The sequence below is a fragment of the Manacus candei genome, unplaced genomic scaffold (genome assembly GCF_025592945.1).
Source record: "Manacus candei isolate 608988 ecotype Guabito, Panama unplaced genomic scaffold, ASM2559294v1 h1tg000017l, whole genome shotgun sequence".
In the NCBI taxonomy this organism is placed as follows: Eukaryota; Metazoa; Chordata; class Aves; order Passeriformes; family Pipridae; genus Manacus; species Manacus candei.
Genome location: NW_026138065.1, coordinates 28,532,868 through 28,555,525, shown reverse-complemented (window position 1 = coordinate 28,555,525; position 22,658 = coordinate 28,532,868). Strand labels below are relative to the sequence as shown.

Here is a 22,658-nt window from a genome sequence, read left to right as displayed (position 1 = left end):
AAGCAATTAACTTCAAATTCAGAGCTTAAAGGAAAGGCATGAAGTTTTGTTGATATTATTTTACTATAAATCCTTTTCTCAAATATAATTCCACTATTTGTGATAATTTTGCCCATGAGAATTTAGATGTTTGGGTGGAGGAGGGGAGCTGGAGAAGTAATACAAATGCTGCTTTGCATGAAATTAATACCATGGATTTTAAAGTTGATATGTGGAAAGATAGACCATCTGTATGTAGAGAGGTGGAGGCCAGAAATGAGGTTATTCTTCTTTCCTGAATGGGGCAGGTGTGTTCCCATCACTGCTGTGATTTGGGAACAGAGACTGAAGGTGGTCTGCAGGGCATTCAAGGCATCATCTTGAGCTTTTTACCTACACCTCAGCTCTTAATTTCTACAACACTCATTTCACTAACTGAAAAGCCTTATTGTATTTGGTTGATATATCCTTGAGGTTTCCTTTTTTCTTTTTTTTTTTCTGCAAGAGGAACATATTAACCAAGGCTTTTGCTTTCTCCCACGTGTCAAACACTGACCAATTCAAGAAATAACATGATAGTATTAATTAGATGAGAGCCAGTTATGAGAAAGTGTTTCGATTTTCGATCGCGTATTTTCACATTACAGGGTAATAATATGTCAGCAGTTAGCAAAAGATATAATAAATATTGTGTATGTGCTTGAAATATTAGCATTTTAATACCCATGTCCAGAAATAACATTTTCCAGTAGCACGATGCAGAAAAAATACTTTATGTATGTGGGTGGACAAGCAGTAATTGATGCACATGTACTTGTTTGACCTATAGGAGATTAAATAAAACATTAGAGGCAGTTGTTTAAACATCATGTCATCTAGAGCTGATATTACTGTTAAATCACTATTGCATCTTCCTCAGCAAACTGCCTCATGCAGTGGGAGATAATTAACACCAGGGCAAAGCTAGCTGAGGAGTACACCTGATTAATGTGACATATTCAAGTTTCTTTCTACAACCGTCTCAATAACCAGTCATTGAGATCTGCTTCATACACTGAAAATTAAATTCAAATTACTTGAAAATTGTGCTGTTAATACCATGCCAAAAAATGAAATTTGATTTTTTCCACATGAAGTCTTTTGTGATTTTTCATGCCCTGTTGGTTTCTACCAGCATTCCCACTGGTTTAGGTTACTTTATTCCTAGCTTTAAAGGAAAAAGAGGGGGGGAAAGGAATATATTCAAGGGATTAATTTTTGAGAAAGTCCCTCACTGCCTCAGAAGATAATGTGTCCAGTGCAAAAGTACAAAATGGCTACTCCCAGCTCCTTTCTGTAAACTTTGCCTGAACCATATTTTTCAAGGAGAGTTTGGCACAGCTAATGAAGACGACAGTGGTGTATATCTTTTGGGTTTTCAAAACCTTTGTTTATACCATGGCTCTAGCTGTGTACACTTCTGCTAAGCTGAAGCAGGTTTCTATGTTTAAATATCAGTTGTAGCTGATTCTCTCTGAACTTAATTGCAAGTATTTGAATGAACTTTGTTTTCAGGAGGAAAAATGACATAATTTAAGTAGATGTGATAACTAAACGTTCTAGAAAAGCAGAAAAGGAGAATTAGAGGTTTAATTTCCTAGTCCTGCATCCTAAAGTACGTTTTCAGACAGCCATTTGCTAATAGTCATTGAATTCTTTCCCATTAATCTTCACATAAACAAGTCTCTTGATATCAAGAGACTGGCTCAGATCCTGGCTCTCCCCTTTTACTGCCTTGTCCCCTTTGTTCCCATGACCTTACCATTAATTTCTCACTTTCTTTGTTACTTCTCCTGTCAACACAACGTGGCTTCATCCTCCCATAACTTAACCATCAGGTGTTGGTGCTGTCTACTTCTTCCCACGTCACCCTGGCTGTCTTCATCTCTGCACTCACCAGACGGTTCTAAACACACTGAGTTTCCTCAGAGAGGCTTCCAGCCTCAGCAGTGCTCTCCAGGCACCATCTGTTCTCTTTGGCCAGTCACGGGCTCCTGCCTGGCTTTCCTCTCTGCCTGCTTTCTTCCTGACCTTCCTTCCTGCTTTATGGAAACATAATTTTGGAAAATGTGCTAGATCAGAGCCTGCATAACCACTAGCGCCTATCAGTGGCATCCTCACTTGGTCCTTCTCATCCTCTGCTCTCTCTCGCACTCATTTGTTGCATCTAGTTCAAAACCAAATCCTCAGCTCCTCAGAACAGAGCCCTTGCCTTCCAGCTGCCTTTAGCACCAAGCACAACGTCTCCTGCCTCTGGTATCGCTCAGCGCCGAAGCTGTACAAAGAAATAAGAGTAATTCTGAATTACACAGTTGAAGTTCTCATCTAATATAATTTAAACAGTAGTCACAAGCGGTTGTACTGGTTGTAATTCATGTAATAATTTACGACTGCTAGTTTTTAACTATTGTGTAATTTGGATTTACTTGCGGTTCTCATGAGATAAGGTATATTATTGAACAAGAAAGGAATAAACTATATTCAGAGTAGCCTGTGGGGTGTTATGATTTAAAGGAGAGCTGGTGGAATACTACTACTGTTAATGAATGCACAACTCAGATTGGTGATTTAATTTTTAGGTCATATTTCTCTGGTACCATCAGGTATAGCAGACTTCATACATGAAAACTGAATAAGATGGTATATATGATGGCCAGTCATGCTAAAAGTGAACAATAATAAAAAATTCCTTTCCTTTATTCATTTGCAGTTATTTCTTTTAATGACATAACATTCAAAGAGCATTATTAAAAGGGCACAACCATATTTCCTCGTACTAGTTTTGAACCCATGGTTGTAACCTCTGAGACAGCTTGATATTTATCCAAAGCTACAGACTGTCACTGTATTTAAGCCATGACTACAGCATCATTTTTTCATCTGGCCAGGAGCTTTCTTGAAATAGTCACCATTTCCTTCCTCAGGCAAGGTGGCAGATTGGTGATATTTTAAACTGTCTCTTGGCTGAAAGACAAGTCCCAAATTCTTTATTTTTGCAAGCAGACCTGGCTGCTGTAAGCAAGACCTATTCCTTCAGGGTCCACACCCCTGAATAGTTGTCAGAACTAACATTATGCAGCGACTTCTACTTTTACTAAATATGGAATTTTTGTGTCCATTTTTTTTTATATTGGCATGTTAATTTTAAGCTTTTTCTGTCATCCTTTTTCTGAAATGTGTACATATGTCCAACTTTTTAAGAATCTACATTTTACAGTAGACTGCATTTTAAATCGTACAGCCATATCTGCAAATCAAATCTGAAAAGTCTCTGAAAATACACAAAGAAAAGAAGATGCAATCAAAAGAAATTGTGCCTGGCCTTTTAGGTTGTACACCTGCTATTTTAATATTTTTTTTTAATCTCTTACAACTGGAGTATCACTTCTTAAATGAATTTGAACAACTTGCCCAAGAGACATTCTAATCCGATCGTGTATTATGATGATACCAGTTGGATGTTATCCTATTAGGCACTCACTGTAAATAAGGGATTTTCCACTGACTTTTAAATCCTTGATTAATGAGAATGCTTGAAGCAGTGTCCTGTAAATTAGCCATAGTGCTAGCAACAATGGCAATTCACTTAGGAGAACTGATTTGTTTTAAATCTTCCTATCCGAATTAAAAAGCATGAGGAAAAGATAATGTGCGGTAAGTAAAACATATTACTCTATCCTACATTATTGATCTGCACCCTGTGGCTGTCTGACACCCTTAGGTCTAAATCCTTTTCTCTCTTCAGGTAAATTCCTGTCAGTCAGAGCTCTTATGGAGACAGAACTCCAGCAACTGGCCCTTAGTATTTAATTTACATATTCTTTATATTCTCTAGTGTTTTAGCTAATTCTAAATCCCATTTTAAATTCTGTTAACCAGACCAATGGCTTTCGTTTGTAGTTTGGTCGCTGCCATCTCACTTTCTTTCACAACTCCTTTGCCTTTTTTTTCTGTTAAAAATATGTAAGAGTGGCAACAAAAAGGTATTTGGGTTTGGGGAAAGGGGAGAATAGGCGCAAGTTGTGACACGTCTGTTAACTGATACTTAAACTGAAATTCTTCCTGACATATTTTTCTGAAGAAAAACACTTTTCAGACCATCTTATCACTTCACTTCTTATTCAACTACTGATATTTGATTTATTGCTTGCAAGAAAATTAGTTTTATACCGAGTATTGACTTTGAAACATACATTACTTCCTTTAATATTCTGAGACATTAACGAGGTCTTTCTTGATGTGCTATATTCACATTTATTTAAGGTGCTATTCATTTCTGTACCCATAATATACATGCACTTTTATCATTCAAGAACATCCCTTTCTTCTTGTAGAAGTATGAATACTCTTTCTGTAGATTGGAATTAGTGTCACTTTATAAAGACAGTTTTGACACTCTCTTATGAGTAACTGAGCAAAGTATCTCTCAGACATTAAGATACTTAAAGTGTATTATTTTTCCAGTAATTTTGAATTTCCAGAATTTTGAATGTACTGCAAACCGTACAAAAAAAGTAGAGTTACTTACAGTCTTACCATGCTATCCTATATCAAGAATAATCAGAGACACTGCAATAATTCTATAAATCTGTCTGATCCTTTCTTTTCAGATCACTCAAATTACAAGGGTGACTCAACCATGCATGTACCAAAGCACCCTTAAACAACGTTCCAGTTAGACCAGTAGATCTCACGAATCATCATTTCATGCTATTGTGAATGCATGTGATTCTCTCTGGTTGTAACCTCTGAGTTTGATGGTATTTGTGTAGAGTTTCTCAGTGATCAATTGGTAAATGTTCGGAATTCTGGTTGCAGGTCATAAAAGTATAGTCTTTTCCAGTGTTGTGGGTAGAAGGAAAAATATGACAGTGTGGCTTCACTGACCAAATTGAAACTGTTTGGGAGATGCTTTATGTACTTATTAGTACTTTCCTATACTTAATAGTTGTGGGGTTTACGTATTCTTTTATATGCAGGCTTTATTGGTTACTCGGTTAATTTTTTCATTATACTTATCTGTGATTCTAAAGAAAAACATAAGTACTTTTCCAGAAGGAGACTAAGGTATTGGTTTTCAATCTTAAATGGTTGTAATCTAGGGAAGAGAAGTGGACGTTAGAAATTGAGGAGGATGTTTGCAGCTGTTTTTTCTTATAACTTAGTTTTTCTACATGGTAGAAAGAATGGACAACTAGAATGCTTTTTTCATGTCTTTTCAAATTCTGCAAATCTGCCAGCTAATTTTGGCAGCAGTACAGATTTACAGAGTTGTTTCCCCCAGCTACAAATTTTCTCAGCTATAAGGAAAGATAATTTTTGTGATTATGGCATCTAAATGTAGCTGTTGTCTATGGCCTTTTTTGGTTACCTTCAGCAAGTTACTTCATTCTCTTATGTCCCAGTCTTCTGCCTCTAAAATATATTACTATTATAATAGGCTTTTCTTTGTTATGTCTCACATATTAATGAATGTATTCCTGTATCACTTTCCTACTTCACAGAAGTGCTGAGAGCGTATATTCATTAATATTCTTGAAGCGTGACAAAGTAAAGCCTATTACTGTAATATGCTTTGCTTTAAAACTCCTGTTAGAATAATAATGATAAACAACATTGGTTAGCCTTTGGCCCTCCTGCACAGAAATAAATTTTTTACATGTTCATATTTAAATTGATGAAGGAAAACTTTCATGTGTTTTATGTCGCTCCTCTATACTCAGGGAGAGATAAAGAAAAAAAACTTCACATTCAGTGAAATGGGCTGTATCTCCTCGTTGGTATGTATATCATACAGGAATCCAAGAATGGCTTTTTGCCTGCTGTGTCCTTAGCCTCTTGTTTCAATGTGATGTAGTATTTTATTCTCTTCCTGTATTTCCTTCGGTGAGGTGAACAGGAGCTTGAAACGGACAGTTATGAAATGTCTTGCCCATAGGAAAAGCTTCTTCTTAACTTCATTAGTGATGTCTTGAGAAACAACCAAGTGCATGACAGTTTATATTTCCCTAGTATTATTTCCCTGAATAACTCTAGATATTCTTATTGCATTTCCCAATGACTGTTCCCAGAGGTGGCTTGAAAAGGTATTTCATTTTTTCAGGTTCAGATTGATTGCCTCAGTGTTTCATTAAATATCTCCTTGTTCTTGCACTGTAAGAAGCAGTAGATAGGAATTCCACAATTTCTTTTATGGTGTGTTGTATCATACATCCCCTGTTTTGTCTCCTTTTTCTTGATTTATTTGATTTCTTTATGCAAAGAACTATCCAAATGCATTTTGGGCAGATGTTCCTAGAACCCTTTGGACCTAAACATAGCAGTCGGGCAATACTTCACTTATTTAAGAAAAGAAGATATTCTCACATATTTAAGAAAATAACGTTATAATTTTTACACTGTATACATTTATTATTGTTTTCTTTCCTTGACTTTCTTTCCATTAAATAGTTTTCAACTCAATAAGAGATATGTTTTCTTCTTTTCCTTTTTTTGGCTCTACATCTGAGAAAGGAAGTGCAATTAATGGAGAAAGCATCACTACATTTGTAAGAGTTGCAGGCATTTTTAACAGTTGCAGGCAGTTCATTATTTTGACTTGTTTTTTAATGCCCTCAGTGTTTTCAGTAATATCACAGTAGAGATTTTGGAGATAAAGAGGGAAGACCAACAGCCCCAATATACATATTTGTCCTTCTACTTTCTGTTCCTATTACAAAAAAATATGAAAACATTTAAGTGCCTACACTGGATATCTAACACAATTCTAAAAACTGACAAGTGCAAATTGAAAAGCAAAGTCCCATTAATACAGAGCTGGAGAGTGTCACCGTGCCATTGCACGTTAATTCTGGAATGCTCTGGGCCTTGCATAATCCGAGCAAGAGTGTTACAACATGTTCAGTCAATTCAAGTATATCTATTTGACTTTTGTTTTCTTTGCAGACTACAGATGACATCCTGGTGGCCTCGGCTGAATGTCCTAGCGATGATGAGGACATCGATCCCTGTGAGCCGAGCTCAGGTGGGTTAGGTTAGTCAACTTTTTTATTACTTTCTTTTATTTCATATTTGCATGCTCCGGTCCCCCAGGGCGCCATCTAGCAGGACAGTCCTTTCTTACACAGCAAAGAGAGGGTGAATTGGGGCCTTTCTACACATGGCAGAGAGGGAGAGTTTGCTATCCATTTCTCAAAGACAACAGATGGGAGCACACTAATAAGTCATGATCTGAGCAAGGTTATGGCTTGATTAAGGACCTGAGAATGAACTGGGAAGGGCATTCTAGGGCTCCTGCAACTATGTTGTAGTGATAAAGAGGGTACACCTTCACTTAGAGAAAGATGGTGCAATTGTTTGTGCTTTAAGCATTTCCCCCAAATGAGATAAAAGTACCATATTTAAAATATTGTGTTATGTCATGGAATCATAGAATGGCCTGGGTTGAAAGGGACCTTAAAGATTATCTAGTTCCAAATGCTCTGCCATGGACAGGGACACCTTTTTACTAGAACAGGTTTCTCAGAGCTCTATCTAACCAGGCCTTAAACACTTCCAGAGGAATTTGGGGGAAGTTATGGGCAATCCATAACTTCTCTGTACAACCTGTTCCAGGTCCTCACCACCCTCACAGTAAAGAATTTTTTTCCTAATGTCTAATCTAAATCTACTTTCTTTCAGTTTGAATCCATTCCCTCTTGTCCTATCACTACATGCTCTTGTGAAAAGTCTCTCTACATGTTTCTTATAGGCTCCCTTTAAGTATTGGAAGGTAGAGTTGAGTTCATGTTGAATTACTGTTTGTGGTATGAAATACTGTATAGGTAGATAAAACCTGAAGACATAGAATACAACAGTCTCAAATTTCAAATTGTTTTATGGCTTTTTTCCAGACCAAAACTATTCAGAGTGTATGTGTTAGTTCTGATTAGAAACAAAATATTTTGACATTCTAGTATTTTCCATGGAAGAAAAACTTTGTGGTGTTTTGACCATATCTTTCTTACTCCCACTGAATAGCGGAGATTCTTCTCTGTGATATAATGGAATGGTTTGGGTTGGAAGGATCCTTTAATTGTCATCTGGTTCCAAACCCCCTGCCATGGGCAGGGACACCTTCCACTAAATCAGGTTGCTCAAAGCCCCATCCAATCTGGCCTTGAACACTTCCAAGGATGGGACATTCATAACTTTTGTGGGCAACCTGTTCCAGAAGGTTCAATTATATTCAGTTATGGTCAATTAAACACTACATACCTTCTCAAAAAATCTGAACATTTATCATGGAGGTGAAAGGACTGCAAAACTTCCTAATATCAGTCTGAAGAGTTATGTTACTCTGTAACCTTCAAAAAAATCCCAGATAGTCCAATGGATTACTCCTACTTTCTTTGTTGGCTTGGTTTAGCTTTTACATTTCCTGAGTGAACAGCTCGTAGTATCATAAAGATATATCTCAGTTTTTCTTATTTCCTTGAATTCTGTGCTATTTAGTAGCACATCAGTTGTTTTAGATAATTTGGTAATCTTTGGTAATTGCTATAACACTTAATAGTAGAAAAATTAGGATCTGTTACTGTTGTTCAGTAACATACTTAATTCAAGTAGAAATCAATTTAATTCACGAATAGTATATTAATGCAAAATCGTGACTAAGAGCCGTCTTAGTACAACACCAAAATCTGGGGCAGTCTACATAGCCTTAAGACAAATGAAATTTTGCTTCAAATGTAAATGTGTGGTTCTTTTTTCAAGTCACATGGCCTGATACATGCAAGAATTATTTACTTAAACTGAAGTAAAAGCAGAGACATTTATGACTTGTCTCAGTGTCTGATGGACCTGTGGGATGGCATCTGAGCTCTTCCAGGAATGAAGATATTTACAGATGTGATGACAATGCTTTGGGATTGGTTTCTTTTGCTTTCCAGTAAACAGATTTCAGAGTAATTTTCGAAATGCCATGTCATGGGAATGATCATTCTTAAAACTGAGCAGCAGTGGGTACACTCACCTTAGACAGTGTTCTATCTCTCAGGAAGACATTTCACTTGCACTAAGTCTCAGACATCATGATCAAGATATTCAGGAATTGTGATAAGAATTCTTTTTTTCCTTTTTATTTTTTTTTATCCTTGGGATTAATTTCCAGGATATATTTTTCTGTTCTTTCATTCTCATTTACAAATTCTTGAGTTTAATAAGACTGTCCTGTCCAGTATGAGCCACTGCAGTAGCTCATATGGTTCTGAGCTCATTCATGCCAGTTGCTTCCTTCCCTTAGTTAATTCAGCCAGTGCTGTTCAGTAGATAAATTGCCATTTAATTTCTTTGATTTTATTTTATTTTATAAGGTAATTGAAAGCCGTATATTGGTTACCTGGCACTAAATAATTTCCCAAATCCTCTGAGAATGCGTCTTTTGTATTAAAGATGTATTCGTAATTTCTCAGCCTTACAGCTCACTGAAACCAATGACATTTCAGAATAATTCTTCTCTGAGGTTGTTTCAGATTTGGGGCTGCAGTGCTTGGTAGTCCTGAGCCATGCACAGTCATTTAGCTGGTGGGTGCCGGAGTGGGAGGGGTGAAATAAAGCTTTCTGACAGGTTATCGTTTCTGTCCAAGCCATGGTTCAGGTGAGGAATGTGAATGTTAGTCTTCCAGCAAAACATTGCCATTAGCTTTACATCCTAGTGTTTAGCTTTCCTGTTTTAGCTTATCATTTATCACCCAGCTACACTTCTCATTTTTGTTTATTTGAGAATGGTTTTACTGTTTCATTTTTTGGATCCCAACTGCTACTGCTTTTTTTAAAAAGTGTGGATTGGCACAGGAATTATGTTCTGCATAATCCCAATTGTCTGGATCTTTTTATGTGTCATTCTTCTCATCAAAATGTCACTCATCCTCCCACTCTCAAACTTTTAAAAGCTGTTAATTTGCCTTCATCAGCCTTGTCCTTTTATCATATATGAAACAGCCTGAACCAAAGGGGTTACTGAAGTCTTAACTTCTAGTATATCTGTTTCTCTGTAAGCTGTTATGGTCTTAGTCACTTAGTGTTATGAATGACCTTTCATCATGAATATTTGGGTAGACACTGCTCCATCTTGATAATACTGCAGCCTCCATGTGGGTTTGAGCTACTCCTAGCAGTATGTTGGAACTTAAAGGAGAGAAGGATAATATTGCTAGGAGTGAGAAACTAATGATTTTTTTTTCTTTTAATTTGGGATAAGAGATACAAAAGGATATGTCCCTCCATTTAAATTCTTCTTGTGGTTCAGTTCAGCTTTTTCCCCTTAACCCTTTTTTGCAAACCAGAGTTGCTTCTCCACAGCTACTCCTCAACGCCCCCACTAATGGTGGTGAAGATAATGTTTTCTAACAAATAATTCTAGGAAGCTGAATATTTGATGGTTAGGGCAATTTTAGTTTTATGTTTTCACTTCAGAGGCTGTAGTCTGGGATTCTGATGGTCACTCAGAAAGGGAATCCACCCCATGGCAAGAGATGATGCTCTCAGAGCTCTGAGGTCAATGTTTTTCTAGCAAAAATACAATCAAGGAATGGCCAAAGCCCATGCAGTTTTACTGATAGAACCATAATTGAACATTTCCATGATGAGTGCCCATAATATGCCTATTTCTAACCAAAGTTCTCAACTAAAAATGAGAACCTATTCAAAAAGCAGTTTGAATATGGAACGCCTATATATCACAGAAAATGCTGCTTATGTGGATTTTACTAATTAGTGAGATTTATTCATAAAATAGGGCTTCTTTTCTACTACAGTTATGTTGCAGTTTGTAGTGGCTAACAAGTCCCGATCTGCCACCACCAGCTTTGCTTTCTGTGCACCTGTCTTCTAAATAATAAATGGAAAGATGCAATTTGCAACAAATTTCGTATGGGACATAAAAATGTAAACCAGATTAGGAGCTGCTGAGCAGCAAACCCATCATCTTGTCTGGAACATAAAGTCACAAAAATTATAATTGCAGATTTCATTGTGGTATACAAACTGCTAAATGTGCCCTAATTGGATGAAGTCATAACAAATTTATTAGCATGCAAAACTTAGTCAACATATTTTGTTTGCATTATGTTTTGTGTAGTAAGGCAACATGTATTGCTTTCATGGTCTCTCCACCTTCCCCTCTCCTACTCTAAATACTAATAACAGCACAAAGGTTGAGGATGATAATAACAAAACAAAAATAATATGTCCACAAGTTCATATCACAGAAGAAATAATAAAGCCTTTTTATTTTGGAGACAAGTTATGAAAAAGGTTAGTGGGAACCTATCCAAAAAAAAAGGGACCTGGAACAATTTACTGACTTTACATGAAGACTTATAAAACTGCAGGTGGACAATTTGCCATCCTGCACATCCAGACTGCTGTTCCAGCCATTGCTGAGCTCTGTAGAGATGTCTGATTTCTGCTGAGTTTCAGTGAGCATTTGTGCTACACAGCTTATTTGTTCCAGTTACTCTGGGCTGGTATTTTATTTGTTAGCTATTACCTAACCACTTCTGTAGCTATTGAAATGTTCCAAAAGGCAGAGAGGTCCAAACTGGGTCAAATGAAGTGAAATGACTGAATTTAATGGCAGGGAAGTCTCAACCAGGGAAAAAGTCTTACAGTTTTAGGCACACAAACAAACACTTCTTTTTCTGCAAATGACAGTTAAGTCTTTCTCCAGTTTGGGACTCGACAAAGGTTTAAGCTCAAAACTAGGCTGAAAACTTCTCCTAACAGCCCCAGCAGAAATGGGATAGATACAGGTTTTGGCAGTCTTAAAGCTAGAATATAGGGCATTTGCTGGTCTTAGGAGTTTTAGCAGAAGACAACCTTCAAAGTTAAAGAGGGGTCTTACAGAAACAAGCTTTTTTCACATTCAAACAAGTGTCTTTCTACCAATGGAACTTCACATGTTGCAACCAGAAAAATACTTTATCATCCCTTGATTTGCCTGGCAGCTTTTGGTTTCTACTTCCCCAGACAGTGTTTAATTGATATCAGATCTTGTCTTATTCTAGTTCTCTAAGTAAAAAAGAATAAGAGTAGTCAGGACAGAGTTCAGTGATTATACCAACTGGTAGCACTGGTTACCTTTCTTAGCCCTGATTCTTGATTTAGAGCGAGAAATGAGATCAGTTGTTTTCCTATATTATTAAGTAAAGAAGATTAATAGGATAGATGATTATGGACTGATCTTTGAGCATGTTTTTAATTTTCCTACATCCTGACCATGCTCATTGCATTGCAGAAAACTGCTGGTGACAGTCAGAAATCTCCAAAGCATCAGTGCAGCCAAGAGAGTGAAAAAACCACTGCTTAAGATGACTCTTACAGTTCGGTCACTGCTCTGGGGAAGGCTTTGTCCCGTGAGCAGAACAGTATGGGGCTGTGCATGCAAACTGCTTCCTGCGTGTGATAACGTGTTGGATAGATGGAGATGGCTCAGAACCCTATGTTCTCAGGCACCTTGTGATGGTTTAGGTTTGGTCCCAGAACTGGTACCTGTTTTTCTAACAGGCAGAGCTGTGAAGTATAGACTGTGAGTGGTTTATGATCACTACTAGAAGTTTTGCTCCTCTTTTCCTGTCACGAATTACTGCAATGTATTCCTGGTGCATCTGGCAGCAAGATAACATTGCAGTAGGAGGTGAAGTGACTCCTATAATTTATACATCACTGTGAGTGCCCTATTTAATGCTCTTCATCGAATATATTGTGCAAGAAGCTGAAACAAAGAAAAATAAAATTACAGTTAGTTCATAGGGCTACTGTGTTCATTATGGCTTAAGACATAAAGGGAATATTTGTGCCTCAGTCCAATTATCCTGTAGTTTTCCGTATGCATTTCCAGTGCTAGAAATATCACTGAACTATCTTGAATCAGACTTTTAAAATGCTTAGCTGAAATACACATGGACATCTCTGCATAAGCTGCTACAGGGTGAAAATTATTCTTTATTTACAAGCTTTCCAAATGTTAGCACTTACTGTGGCTATACATAAAGGAACTGAGGGGATTAAGAAATAGGTTAATTTTCCTATAAATAAAGTTAAAATACTTCGTAAGCTTATTTTTTTTATATATAAATCATAAAGCCCTCCCCAAAGGAACAGAAAGAAAATAAATGTTGCATTTTTCCAAATTATTTTATTGCAAAGTGGACTAATTCCTTGTCAACAGGCTGAGGTCTTAGCATCTGTCGTGGTGAATTACAAATATGGCATTTCTAATTTGAATTTGATCAAAAAGATTTTTTTCCTAAATAACCTTAAAAAATGAGGTTGATCCATTGTTTGATGGTTGTACCATTGTACCATTGGCAATGGTTGATCCATTGTACCAGTGCTGATCTCTACTCTTTGCCAGCCATACCATTTTGAAACACGGGAACACTGAATAAACTGTAGGTTTCTTACCAGTCCTTAGGATTTTCACACATTCACAGTGTCAGAAAGAATAATATAGATGGATACCAGGGAGCTGGCTTTTTTTCAGAACACAATGGTTTTCTATCAATGTGATATCAGCAGCTCACTCTGCTCTGCAACTGGTAAGAAATATTGACATCAGATTGCTATAAATCATACAAAGCTCTCTGTAAACTTGCACAAGACCTTCTCCACTGGTGCGTGAATGATGAACAATTTTCCTTGTGTGTGAACTTTGAGGGTGCATTCACATTCCACATGTATTCTTGCTGAAGTTGGATTTTCTCACTTCTATAATGTGTATAAGAATTATATAAGAATGGGTGCCATGGTTTAATCCCAGCTGGCAAACATTCACAGTGTAAATACTGGGGTTCTTATTTGTATGGCAGTACCTAAAGCTTTGCTTCATGCTTCAGACATACACAGACAACATGAAAAGACAGTTCTTGTGCAGAAAAAATTTAGTAAGTGACAGTTAGTAGTCTTGTTGTTACATGTTCAGTGGTCTGGAGTTAGACATCTCCACAGCATAGACAAAACCAGGTGGTAACATTTTGAGTAGTTCGAAGAAATGCACTGATTTTATAAATAATAATTCAAGAAAAATGGGCACGTTACTCAATGCTCCTGAAGGAGTGTCCCAAGAAAGAAGAATCTGTTATTTTTCTTTCTTTTAAAGATGTAAAAGACCATTATTGATTCAGTTCTGAAGGTATTTAGAGGAGGCAGAGCTGAAGCACAAGGTCCAACTGTGCTACTGAGGCTGGGATGTGTATGCAGAGAAGGAAACTAGGCCCTCACATCACTTCTTCACAAATGCATGTGGGTAAATGCCGTACCCACTCACTTCAAAGGAATTCCCAAGATTTTTCAGTACTTGTCTGGATTACGAACAGTGAAATGTCCACGAATATCATGTCCTTTAATTTAGGTATAGAAGTGATAAGTTAGTCAATCACAGGCAAGTGTACGGTCTCTATACAAGATAATGGGAGAGAGAGGAAGCAAATGTAGACCAGGACAGAGGTGGAGGAATATGGTCTTGTTTCATTGCTGAGGCTTCTTGGGAGAAAACCATTTGTCTCACAATCCTCCATTTAATATTGTCCCTTGTTTTCTCTCTCCCTTCACACAAGTACATGCATATGTTCTTGAGGACTTACTTCCTGATTTTCCCTAGAAAAATTTTCAGGAAAAACTGTTGATTGCACATGAGCTGTTGCTTGACTTATTCTTTTTGATACTCCCAGATAACCTGCCTACAGGTAGGTATTGCATAGACCTTAAAGAATTAATTGTCCGTGAATGCAGTTGTCAGACACCAAAAAAAATGAAATTAGATCTATGTCACTGCTCTCTGAAACAAAGCAGTCATATTTTTCAAGATTAGTATTCAAGATTTTCAGTAAAATAACTTATTAAGCCCCAGTTTATGTGCATGTATCACTAATACATGAAAATAGGTTCTAGGCAGTTCTAAATCTTTTGTGATTCTTAGTTGTTAGCCGTGAAATAAAGACGTGTTCTTTGACAGCTTTCACAGATGTTTCCACCATTTTCAACATCTTTTTAACCTAGAACCAAAGACCCACTTAACTGAAGAACAGGCTGTAAAACACATTATGTTTACTGAAACCAATGAAATAAGGCCAAACAAAGAGTATGGGGACTCATTTTCCGTAGGCAGACTTCACACTCTGACACTGGTTGAAAAATGCAGAAAATGAGCAAATTAGTAATTGCAAAACTGAGGTTTTCAGAAACAGTTAAGTAATTTGCTGACTTGACTGAGACTTTTTTTCTGATTGAATAAGAAATTTTGGAAAGGTGGAGAATTTACTTGCATAAGGGTGAAGTAAAGGAATCATTGAATCTGGAACAGATTCCATTCATTTTCATGTCAATCTACTTTAAAATCCTAAAATAAAGAGTATAATCCTAAAAATTGGTTTTTAAAATCAAGCTTAAACTTAGAATCAAGATTCCACATAGATTGTTGAGTAAATAAATGAGTTGTTCTAGTTTGTTTGAAATTAGACCGCGTGCTACCGGTGCCTTGATTGATGCAACCTCATTGTTTTCCTTGAGCCAAACTTCATTCTGGTTTGATTTGCTACATCTAGTGTATATATTTTCTTGCATACTGTATTGTGGACACTAGTAATACTGAAACTGTTTCTTGTAGCTCCGTAATGCATATGCATTTGAATTTCTTCTTTTGGTGAAAAAAACCACTTTTCCTCAGGGCTGTTTATCATCCTTGTTTTGATGAACACGGTAGAAAAAGAAAGACAATATTTCGCAAAGGTATGAGAAGGTCTGTAGCCAAAATACTGGCCTGAATTAACATTGTATTGTTCAATTTCCATGCCAAGGCTTTCTCAGACCAAATTCGAGCAATGTGATATTAAATCAGGTCCTTAAAATTCTTTAGGGATTTGCTTTACCCCTACTGCTATTTGGACCAGCTAGAAAGATGGGAATCTTTCACCTAGCAAATGGGGAATGCAGAGTTTTGCTAAGGAAGTGGGAAGCTGGCTGCACTGCATGCACACAGGACACAGGGCAGAGGCCAGGGCTTTACCTCTCTGGGTTGAATGACACAGGGCACTGTCTATGCCAGCACTCTTTTGCAGCTCAGGTTTTCTGCATTCAAACAGAGGCATCAGAGGTGTGCAAGCAAGCCATTGTGCTTCCAGCTAGCCATTTCCAATGCCTGATAAATTCAATTAATGTGGTGTTATAAAGTAATTGGTGTATGCCAGAGGCATCTTATCAAACCAGTAACCATGCTAACAGACTGCTGGCAGTGAATGGGGTTGCTGAACCTGCTGCCAGACAAAGGAGATGTGAGCAAATTGTAAACTTCTTGCTGCTGTTTTCTAGCAATCAGTACAGTGTGAATTCTCATTATCTCTTGCATACCTAGTACTAGGACTGTTGCTACTAATTTTAAACCACTTGCTAACACCTAATTTAAACCTCTGCAGAAACACTGGGGTATTGTAGTGTGTGACTAGTCATTTGACAGCCTGTAAAGTGGCAGGTGGATGCTGACAAGTTTGAGAACTAGGTATTCTCTAAGGATATTGCTCATAAATGGAAGCAGGAAAAAATCAAGGCAAAAGTAACCTATAATGAGGATGCATGTACCTGAAATAGTTGAACCTTAGGCTATTTCCTTCTAACTGTATAAAGACCTGAATGAAACTTTGTTCTGCTGTGTTGACATGCTATCCTGGCCTATAGGTTTCAAAATCAGCACTTCTGCTGAGGTTAAGAGCTATGGTCTAGATCTGGGACTTTGGTGGTTTAAATGAGAGCTGGCTTAAACAGTAAATTCAGATCCAGATACAGCATATGTTGTGAATGTACCCTTTAAAAAGTTACAGAAAAGGGATAAATGGAAGATGAAAGCAGTGAGAACACAAGAATTATATTCTGAAATAAAACAAAGCTTTATAGATATCTAAAACTTTTCTTCTTGTGCTAACATCAGAGACACCAGAATTGTTTTATAGAGTATGATAAGAGAAACAAAGAAATACAAGGCAGTCTTATTAATTTTAATAATTTTATCAGGAGAAAAAGAACACTAATTACATTAAATGCAATTCATGTCAATCCTGAATTCCATTTGTCTTTCTCTTCCCACTCCCAGAGAAGCATATAAGGTTTTGGAAATCATAGGATTCAGGCTGAACAAGGGTAGCTGTATCTGCAAGTTGTGTCTGAGCCTTTGGTTACCGGGTATAGTTCAGTATTTATAGCAGTTGCATTTCCAGTATGTGTGCATATATATATTTTGAATGTCTTGAAAGCCTGGCCCCTTCTTTTCCCAGGCACATTATCAACTTTGTCAGTAACGGATCTGACTTGATGACAGTATTTGGAACAAATTGAATGCAGTGTGCTTTCAGCTCCAACATTCAAGCCATATATATAATGTCTGTGGTGTAGACATTTATCTCTTCATGTAGTAGCTGCTTAGTGAAGGAAGACAGTCAGGGAATCACCCACAGTTGTGAGGATGAATGTGGGTTTATGCACCTCCAGCTCCTTTCATGAGCAAGAATCATTCCGTGCTCTGCAGGCCAAGCCATCAGATTCCTCACTCTTTACAACTACATTTTGGCATTCTCCTGCTGAAAACTGGTTCCTAGATAAGGTGGTTTGGAATTTTTTTTTCCTTTTTCTTTAATGAGATGAGAATTATAAGAATAGCAAGCAGTGAAGCTTTGATCTTGCAAAGTCATAGCAAAACTTTTCCTAAGGTCAGTGGTGCCCAAATGTCACTGTCACTAACACTGTACATTTCTGGTACGATGAAGCCAATCTTACAGTTAGCTGCCACCAAAAATTTATGTTTCTAGTGTCCCTGTTCTTTTCTTGCTTTAACACTGGTGCTCCTCTGAGTCTTCAGGGAGCTAGAGCTGCAGGCAACTTACTGAGAAAATGATACTGGCTTAGCTGTCTGCACTGGTTGCCCACAATTACAGCAGCTTAGCTCTAGCTTGAACACACACTATCGGCAGTGTAATATTTGTGTTTTGCCTTCCTTATGTTATCTTACTTGCAAAAGCACTTTTTTCCCGTTTAGGACTACTTCAGTTTAAAATGTAGACTACCTACTGACTCTGCTGATCAGTCAAAATTTCTGAAACAAAGTACCAAATTACCAAAGATTTCTTAGAATATGCACAAAACAAAGTACCAAATTACCAAAGATTTCTCAGAATATGCACAAAACCAGGAAAATTACTTCATGTAGAAAACAAAGAAGTGGAGGTGCAAAGGTGAATGACAAATGTAGAAATGGGGAGAGGTAGGACACCTGAACTAATAAAAGGTGAAAGAATCCTTGTTTGGAGTAGAGCAGTAATGCAAATGAAAATGTTAAAATATACTAATAAACAGGGCAAGACCACAGGGAAAAAGACTGCTAAAAACATTCAATGATATATTGGTTTACATTTTCCATTTCGGCTAAAAATTAAATTCAGTTTTATGAAAAATATTTTCACAAAAGCTTCTTATAAAATTGTTTGAAATATTCCGCTCAGCTCTGCAGAGCACAGTAACTTATAAAACTCATTGATTTGACATGCTCTATCAATTGCCACTATACTACCAGCTAACCTATCTCCCTTTAGACTTATGGTTGACATTTTAAAAGGTTGAGAAAACAACCTTCCACCTCTCAACCACAGGGGAAAAAGAAGTTACTTGCAAAACCTGCAGTCCTAAGGAGTTGGTAGGATTTGTAAGTTATTTGAAATTGATATATTACAAATCATTGCACTTGGAAATAAGCATTCTCTTCTGTGCAGAGAGAATGTTTAGCTTCTTAGCAAAACAGCTTTTTTAGCTGTGGATGGTGTTCCACTACTAGACTATTTTTATAACTAGCTAAGTTAACTAATGTCACTTTAGAGGTATTTTAATGCATGATATCTTTCCTTCTGAGAACCTTTGAAAATTTCAACTTCTAGGAAGTAAAGAACCTGGGTTTGCACACCAAAGAGTAGAACTGATACCTTAATAATACACTTTCTCTGAAAATAGGTTATTGTCTTGTTCCCTCAAACTCAGTCAGTGGCTGACAGATTTCTTAGAACAAATGCAATAGTGTGAGTTTGAGATGGCAACTGTAGCTGCCCTGTTCATTGGCACCACGCCTTTCCACCATATCACAGTGTGTTGTGTGTGCAGGTCTCAGCTCCTGTTCTTGTTGAATCAAGATACCATTAGGATCATGGAGAATAGAGTGAGTGGTTGGAAATGCAGTTAGTTTTGTGGTGTCTCTCTGACATGGGGGAGATCCTGGCTTTGGATATAGACTGTTCCAAGTCAGATGAAAGTTCGTCACTGTGCTACAGCAGCCACATGTGGAACCACCTCATATTGCTTCTGTCCCATGGCAGCTTAGTCATTGATGGATATCCCCTGGGGAGCCAGTTCTTGCCTCCCCTTGAGAGCCAGCTGAAGCTGGGTAGGAAGGGAGCAGGCTGAGATACCCCTGTATTAGGCCACTGTGGGTTTTGAGCTGTCTCTTGCAGAAATTTAAAGCAGATCTTCATCTGGTTTTGAAACTGGACTGCAACTATCCCAATGGTTCTGCAGAGGAAGCGCTGAGGTTTGTTTTTCAGGTGTATTCGTTGTAATGAGGTGTTGAAATTGCAGTGAGCTCAGAAACCAGTTCACCAGAATCCAACAATGCTACAGAAAATCGACCACAAACAGGTCTACAATGGTAGCACACAGAGTGAAAATTAATATGTGTCCTGTAAATAATTGCCTTCATGCCTCATTGCAAATGCAGTAGTTAAACATTTCTGTCTTGTGAGTAATTTCCTATTCACAGTTTGTGAGAAGGCATAAATGTAAAGAAAACAGGTTTGGGGTCCTTTTGTTGGTTTTTTGTTTTGTTTTTAAGTCTGCTAATTTCAATTCACAAACACCATGGGAGCCTGCAATTCCAATTTTCTTTTCACAGTATTAATGAAAACTAGGCACTGAAAATAGTTAGATTTTTCCCTCTAAATTTTAAACCATTTAGAAATACAGTCAAGAATAATAACTTTCTAATCCATTTTTACACAACGTAAAACTGTGCTCAATTGCTATTATTTCATGCAAAGCTTTTCATAAGTGGTAGAAGAGGCTTTTAAAAATCAGTCTGTTCTAAGCTAGTCTTTGAGACAATCCAGTTGTATGCTGTTGAGAGGAAGAGCTGTGCATCAGAGAAGTTGTTTTAAGAGGGAATCATTGCACCACAAGATGACTTTTGTTTCTTCTCACTGTTATGGCAAGGTCTGAACATATTTATTGTCTTTATGATTTTGTCTTGTCAAACTATCCTCAATTTATTGTTTAAATAAATAGATGGGTTCAGGTTTGGGGGTTTTGTTTAGATTATTTTTTGTTCTTAAAAAACAGAGTAATTTTTTAATGACATTTAATCTTAACATTCACCTATAAGGTATTTCACTTCTCACTTTACAGTAAGAATCATAGAATCATAGAATCAGCTGGGTTGAAAGGGACCTCCAAGATGATCCAGTCCAACCCTTGATCCACTACTGCTGTGGTTGCTAGACCATGGCACTAAGTGCCACATCCAGTCTCTTTTTAAAAATCTCCAGGGATGGAGAATCCACCACTTCCCTGGGCAGCCCATTCCAGTGTCTGATCACCCTCTCTGTAAAGAAATTCTTTCTAATATCTAACCTAAACCTCCCCTGGCACAACTTGAAACTATGTCTAGGATGAGGTTAGTATCTTTTTCATGCTGCAGATACTAACAGTGACTGCAATCAAGTAGCAGACAAGGTTATCCATAGACATACCTCTGCTGTTGTGCCAGGAGCCAATGACTCTGCCTGGTTCAGCTACCAAGATGCTAGGAAGAAAACTGCATCAAGTGTTTCTCCAAGAGCTGGGAAGCAAAGAGCAAAACCTTATAACCTTCATTTTGCTCTCCATTGAGATCATCTGCTGTCCCTTGCAATAGTTCCTGTCTTGCAGGGGAAAAATAATCCAGGTAAATTTCCCTTGGGTACTCCAGTCTTAGTCAAAGGTCCTGCTGAAATAGAAGGCAGCTGCTTCAGCAACATTATGGATGGGAATTTGTTTATTTATGTATATATTCAGAAGAAGTTTAGGCTGGCCTTTTTTCAGTGGACCTTTCCTCCCTGTCTCAGAATAGGACACTTGCTTTAGTGGGTACTCCATTAGCTGTCAAAAATGCTCACAGACAAACCCATGTGCTTTGTAAAACTTCCTGTTTCCTCCTCCTTCATTTGGGAGGCCTTGCTAGTTTAAAAGCGTATTTTAATGTAAATGAAAGAAAAATAGCAAGAAGTCCTTTTCCTTGATGAACTGCTCCTTTCACAGAAGTCCAAACAAATGTAACAACAGATGCTTTGAAATGTTATAAGTTTAAATAACATTAATGTAGTGGTTGAATATTTCTCAGACAGATGGGATAAATGAGATAATTGTGAAAACATTCTTAAAATAAAAGGAAACCATCAGGTGAAAGGCAGGAGTTTAGGTAGTGTTGAAAAATATACCTTAAATGTTTCTTTAGGTTGCAATGTTAGAAGAACATCTTCCTCTGAGCAAGCTGTTAAGTGTCACTTAGTAGACATTAATTGTAAAGTTAATTGATGGCATTTGGCCCAAATCACTGTATTTTAAAGAGAAGGAGCAGCTGTTAGTCCATCAGGTATTGACAGAGTTTGTTCAGTTGCTTCTGTTATTTCTCAGACAGGAATTAATTTCCTGAAATCACATACAGTAGGATAAGACTCTGTCTCATTTTCATTCACTATGGAAGTACTCAGTCTTTGTTCTGCAACAATGCATTGTCTTTTGTAAAAAAATAAATGACACCCTATGTGTAAAAGAATTTCCATTTTCTACAATAGCTACAATGAAGAAACAGGATCTAAACCAGCCACAGACTGGAACAGACCACTTTCTTAGGGTGGTCTAAGGACCACCCTTTCTTAGGGTGGTCTATCATTTCTACCCTGAAATGATAAAAAAAATCTTCAAGATCTCTTGTGTAGTCATACAAAACACCAATTGTACTAACTCATAACAACTAAGAACTTCCAGAGAGAGAAAAAAAAAGTTAAAATGCTATTTTGTATGAATTACGGGCATTTTTTGAGCCTTATAGTGGTGCCTCTGTTCTTTCAGCCAAATAAAATGTCAACGTCTTTAAATCTATTTGGGATAACTGCCAGGAAGTGGTGTTTCAGCAGTAAGAACACAAATCATCAATAAATAAATGATGAGTAATACTAAGGTGGGGAAGAAATTTATTTCTTTTGGAGGTTTGTGGGTTTTTTGCTATGTTTATTATTCATAGGCCATTTGTAGATGTCTGTAGTTGGTGGCTGCTTTCAATTCTGGTTGTCTAAACTTGTTGCAATTTTTTGACGAGTGTAGGTAGTTTGGTTGGCATTACCTTTAATGTAGCATCCTTAAAATCATAATCTTCCTAATATGTCTTTACAGTGCAAAGAAAAAAAAAAGTGACTGAGGTATAATGTGATTTTGTGGACTTTAAGCAAGACACTTATCTAATACACTTCAATAAAAATACTACCTGTAGGCAAGGCCCGATAAAGCTAACATTATAAATATATTGTAGGACTAGTGTTTAA

At 37.2% G+C, this 22,658-nt stretch overlaps 1 protein-coding gene across 26 annotated transcripts in view; it reads left to right on the top strand.

Moving 5' to 3' along the window:
- Positions 1-22,658, top strand: part of NRXN1 (neurexin 1) — a 699,771-nt gene that overhangs the window by 672,353 nt on the left and 4,760 nt on the right. For 16 of the 26 annotated variants that reach the window (XM_051783683.1, XM_051783658.1, XM_051783665.1 and 13 more), the window contains one exon: positions 6,964-7,051. In XM_051783683.1, coding sequence (XP_051639643.1) covers positions 6,964-7,051 — 88 coding nt within the window. The remainder of the gene's footprint in view (positions 1-6,963; positions 7,052-22,658) is intronic. The other 10 variants (XM_051783684.1, XM_051783670.1, XM_051783668.1 and 7 more) reach the window with 1 other exon arrangement.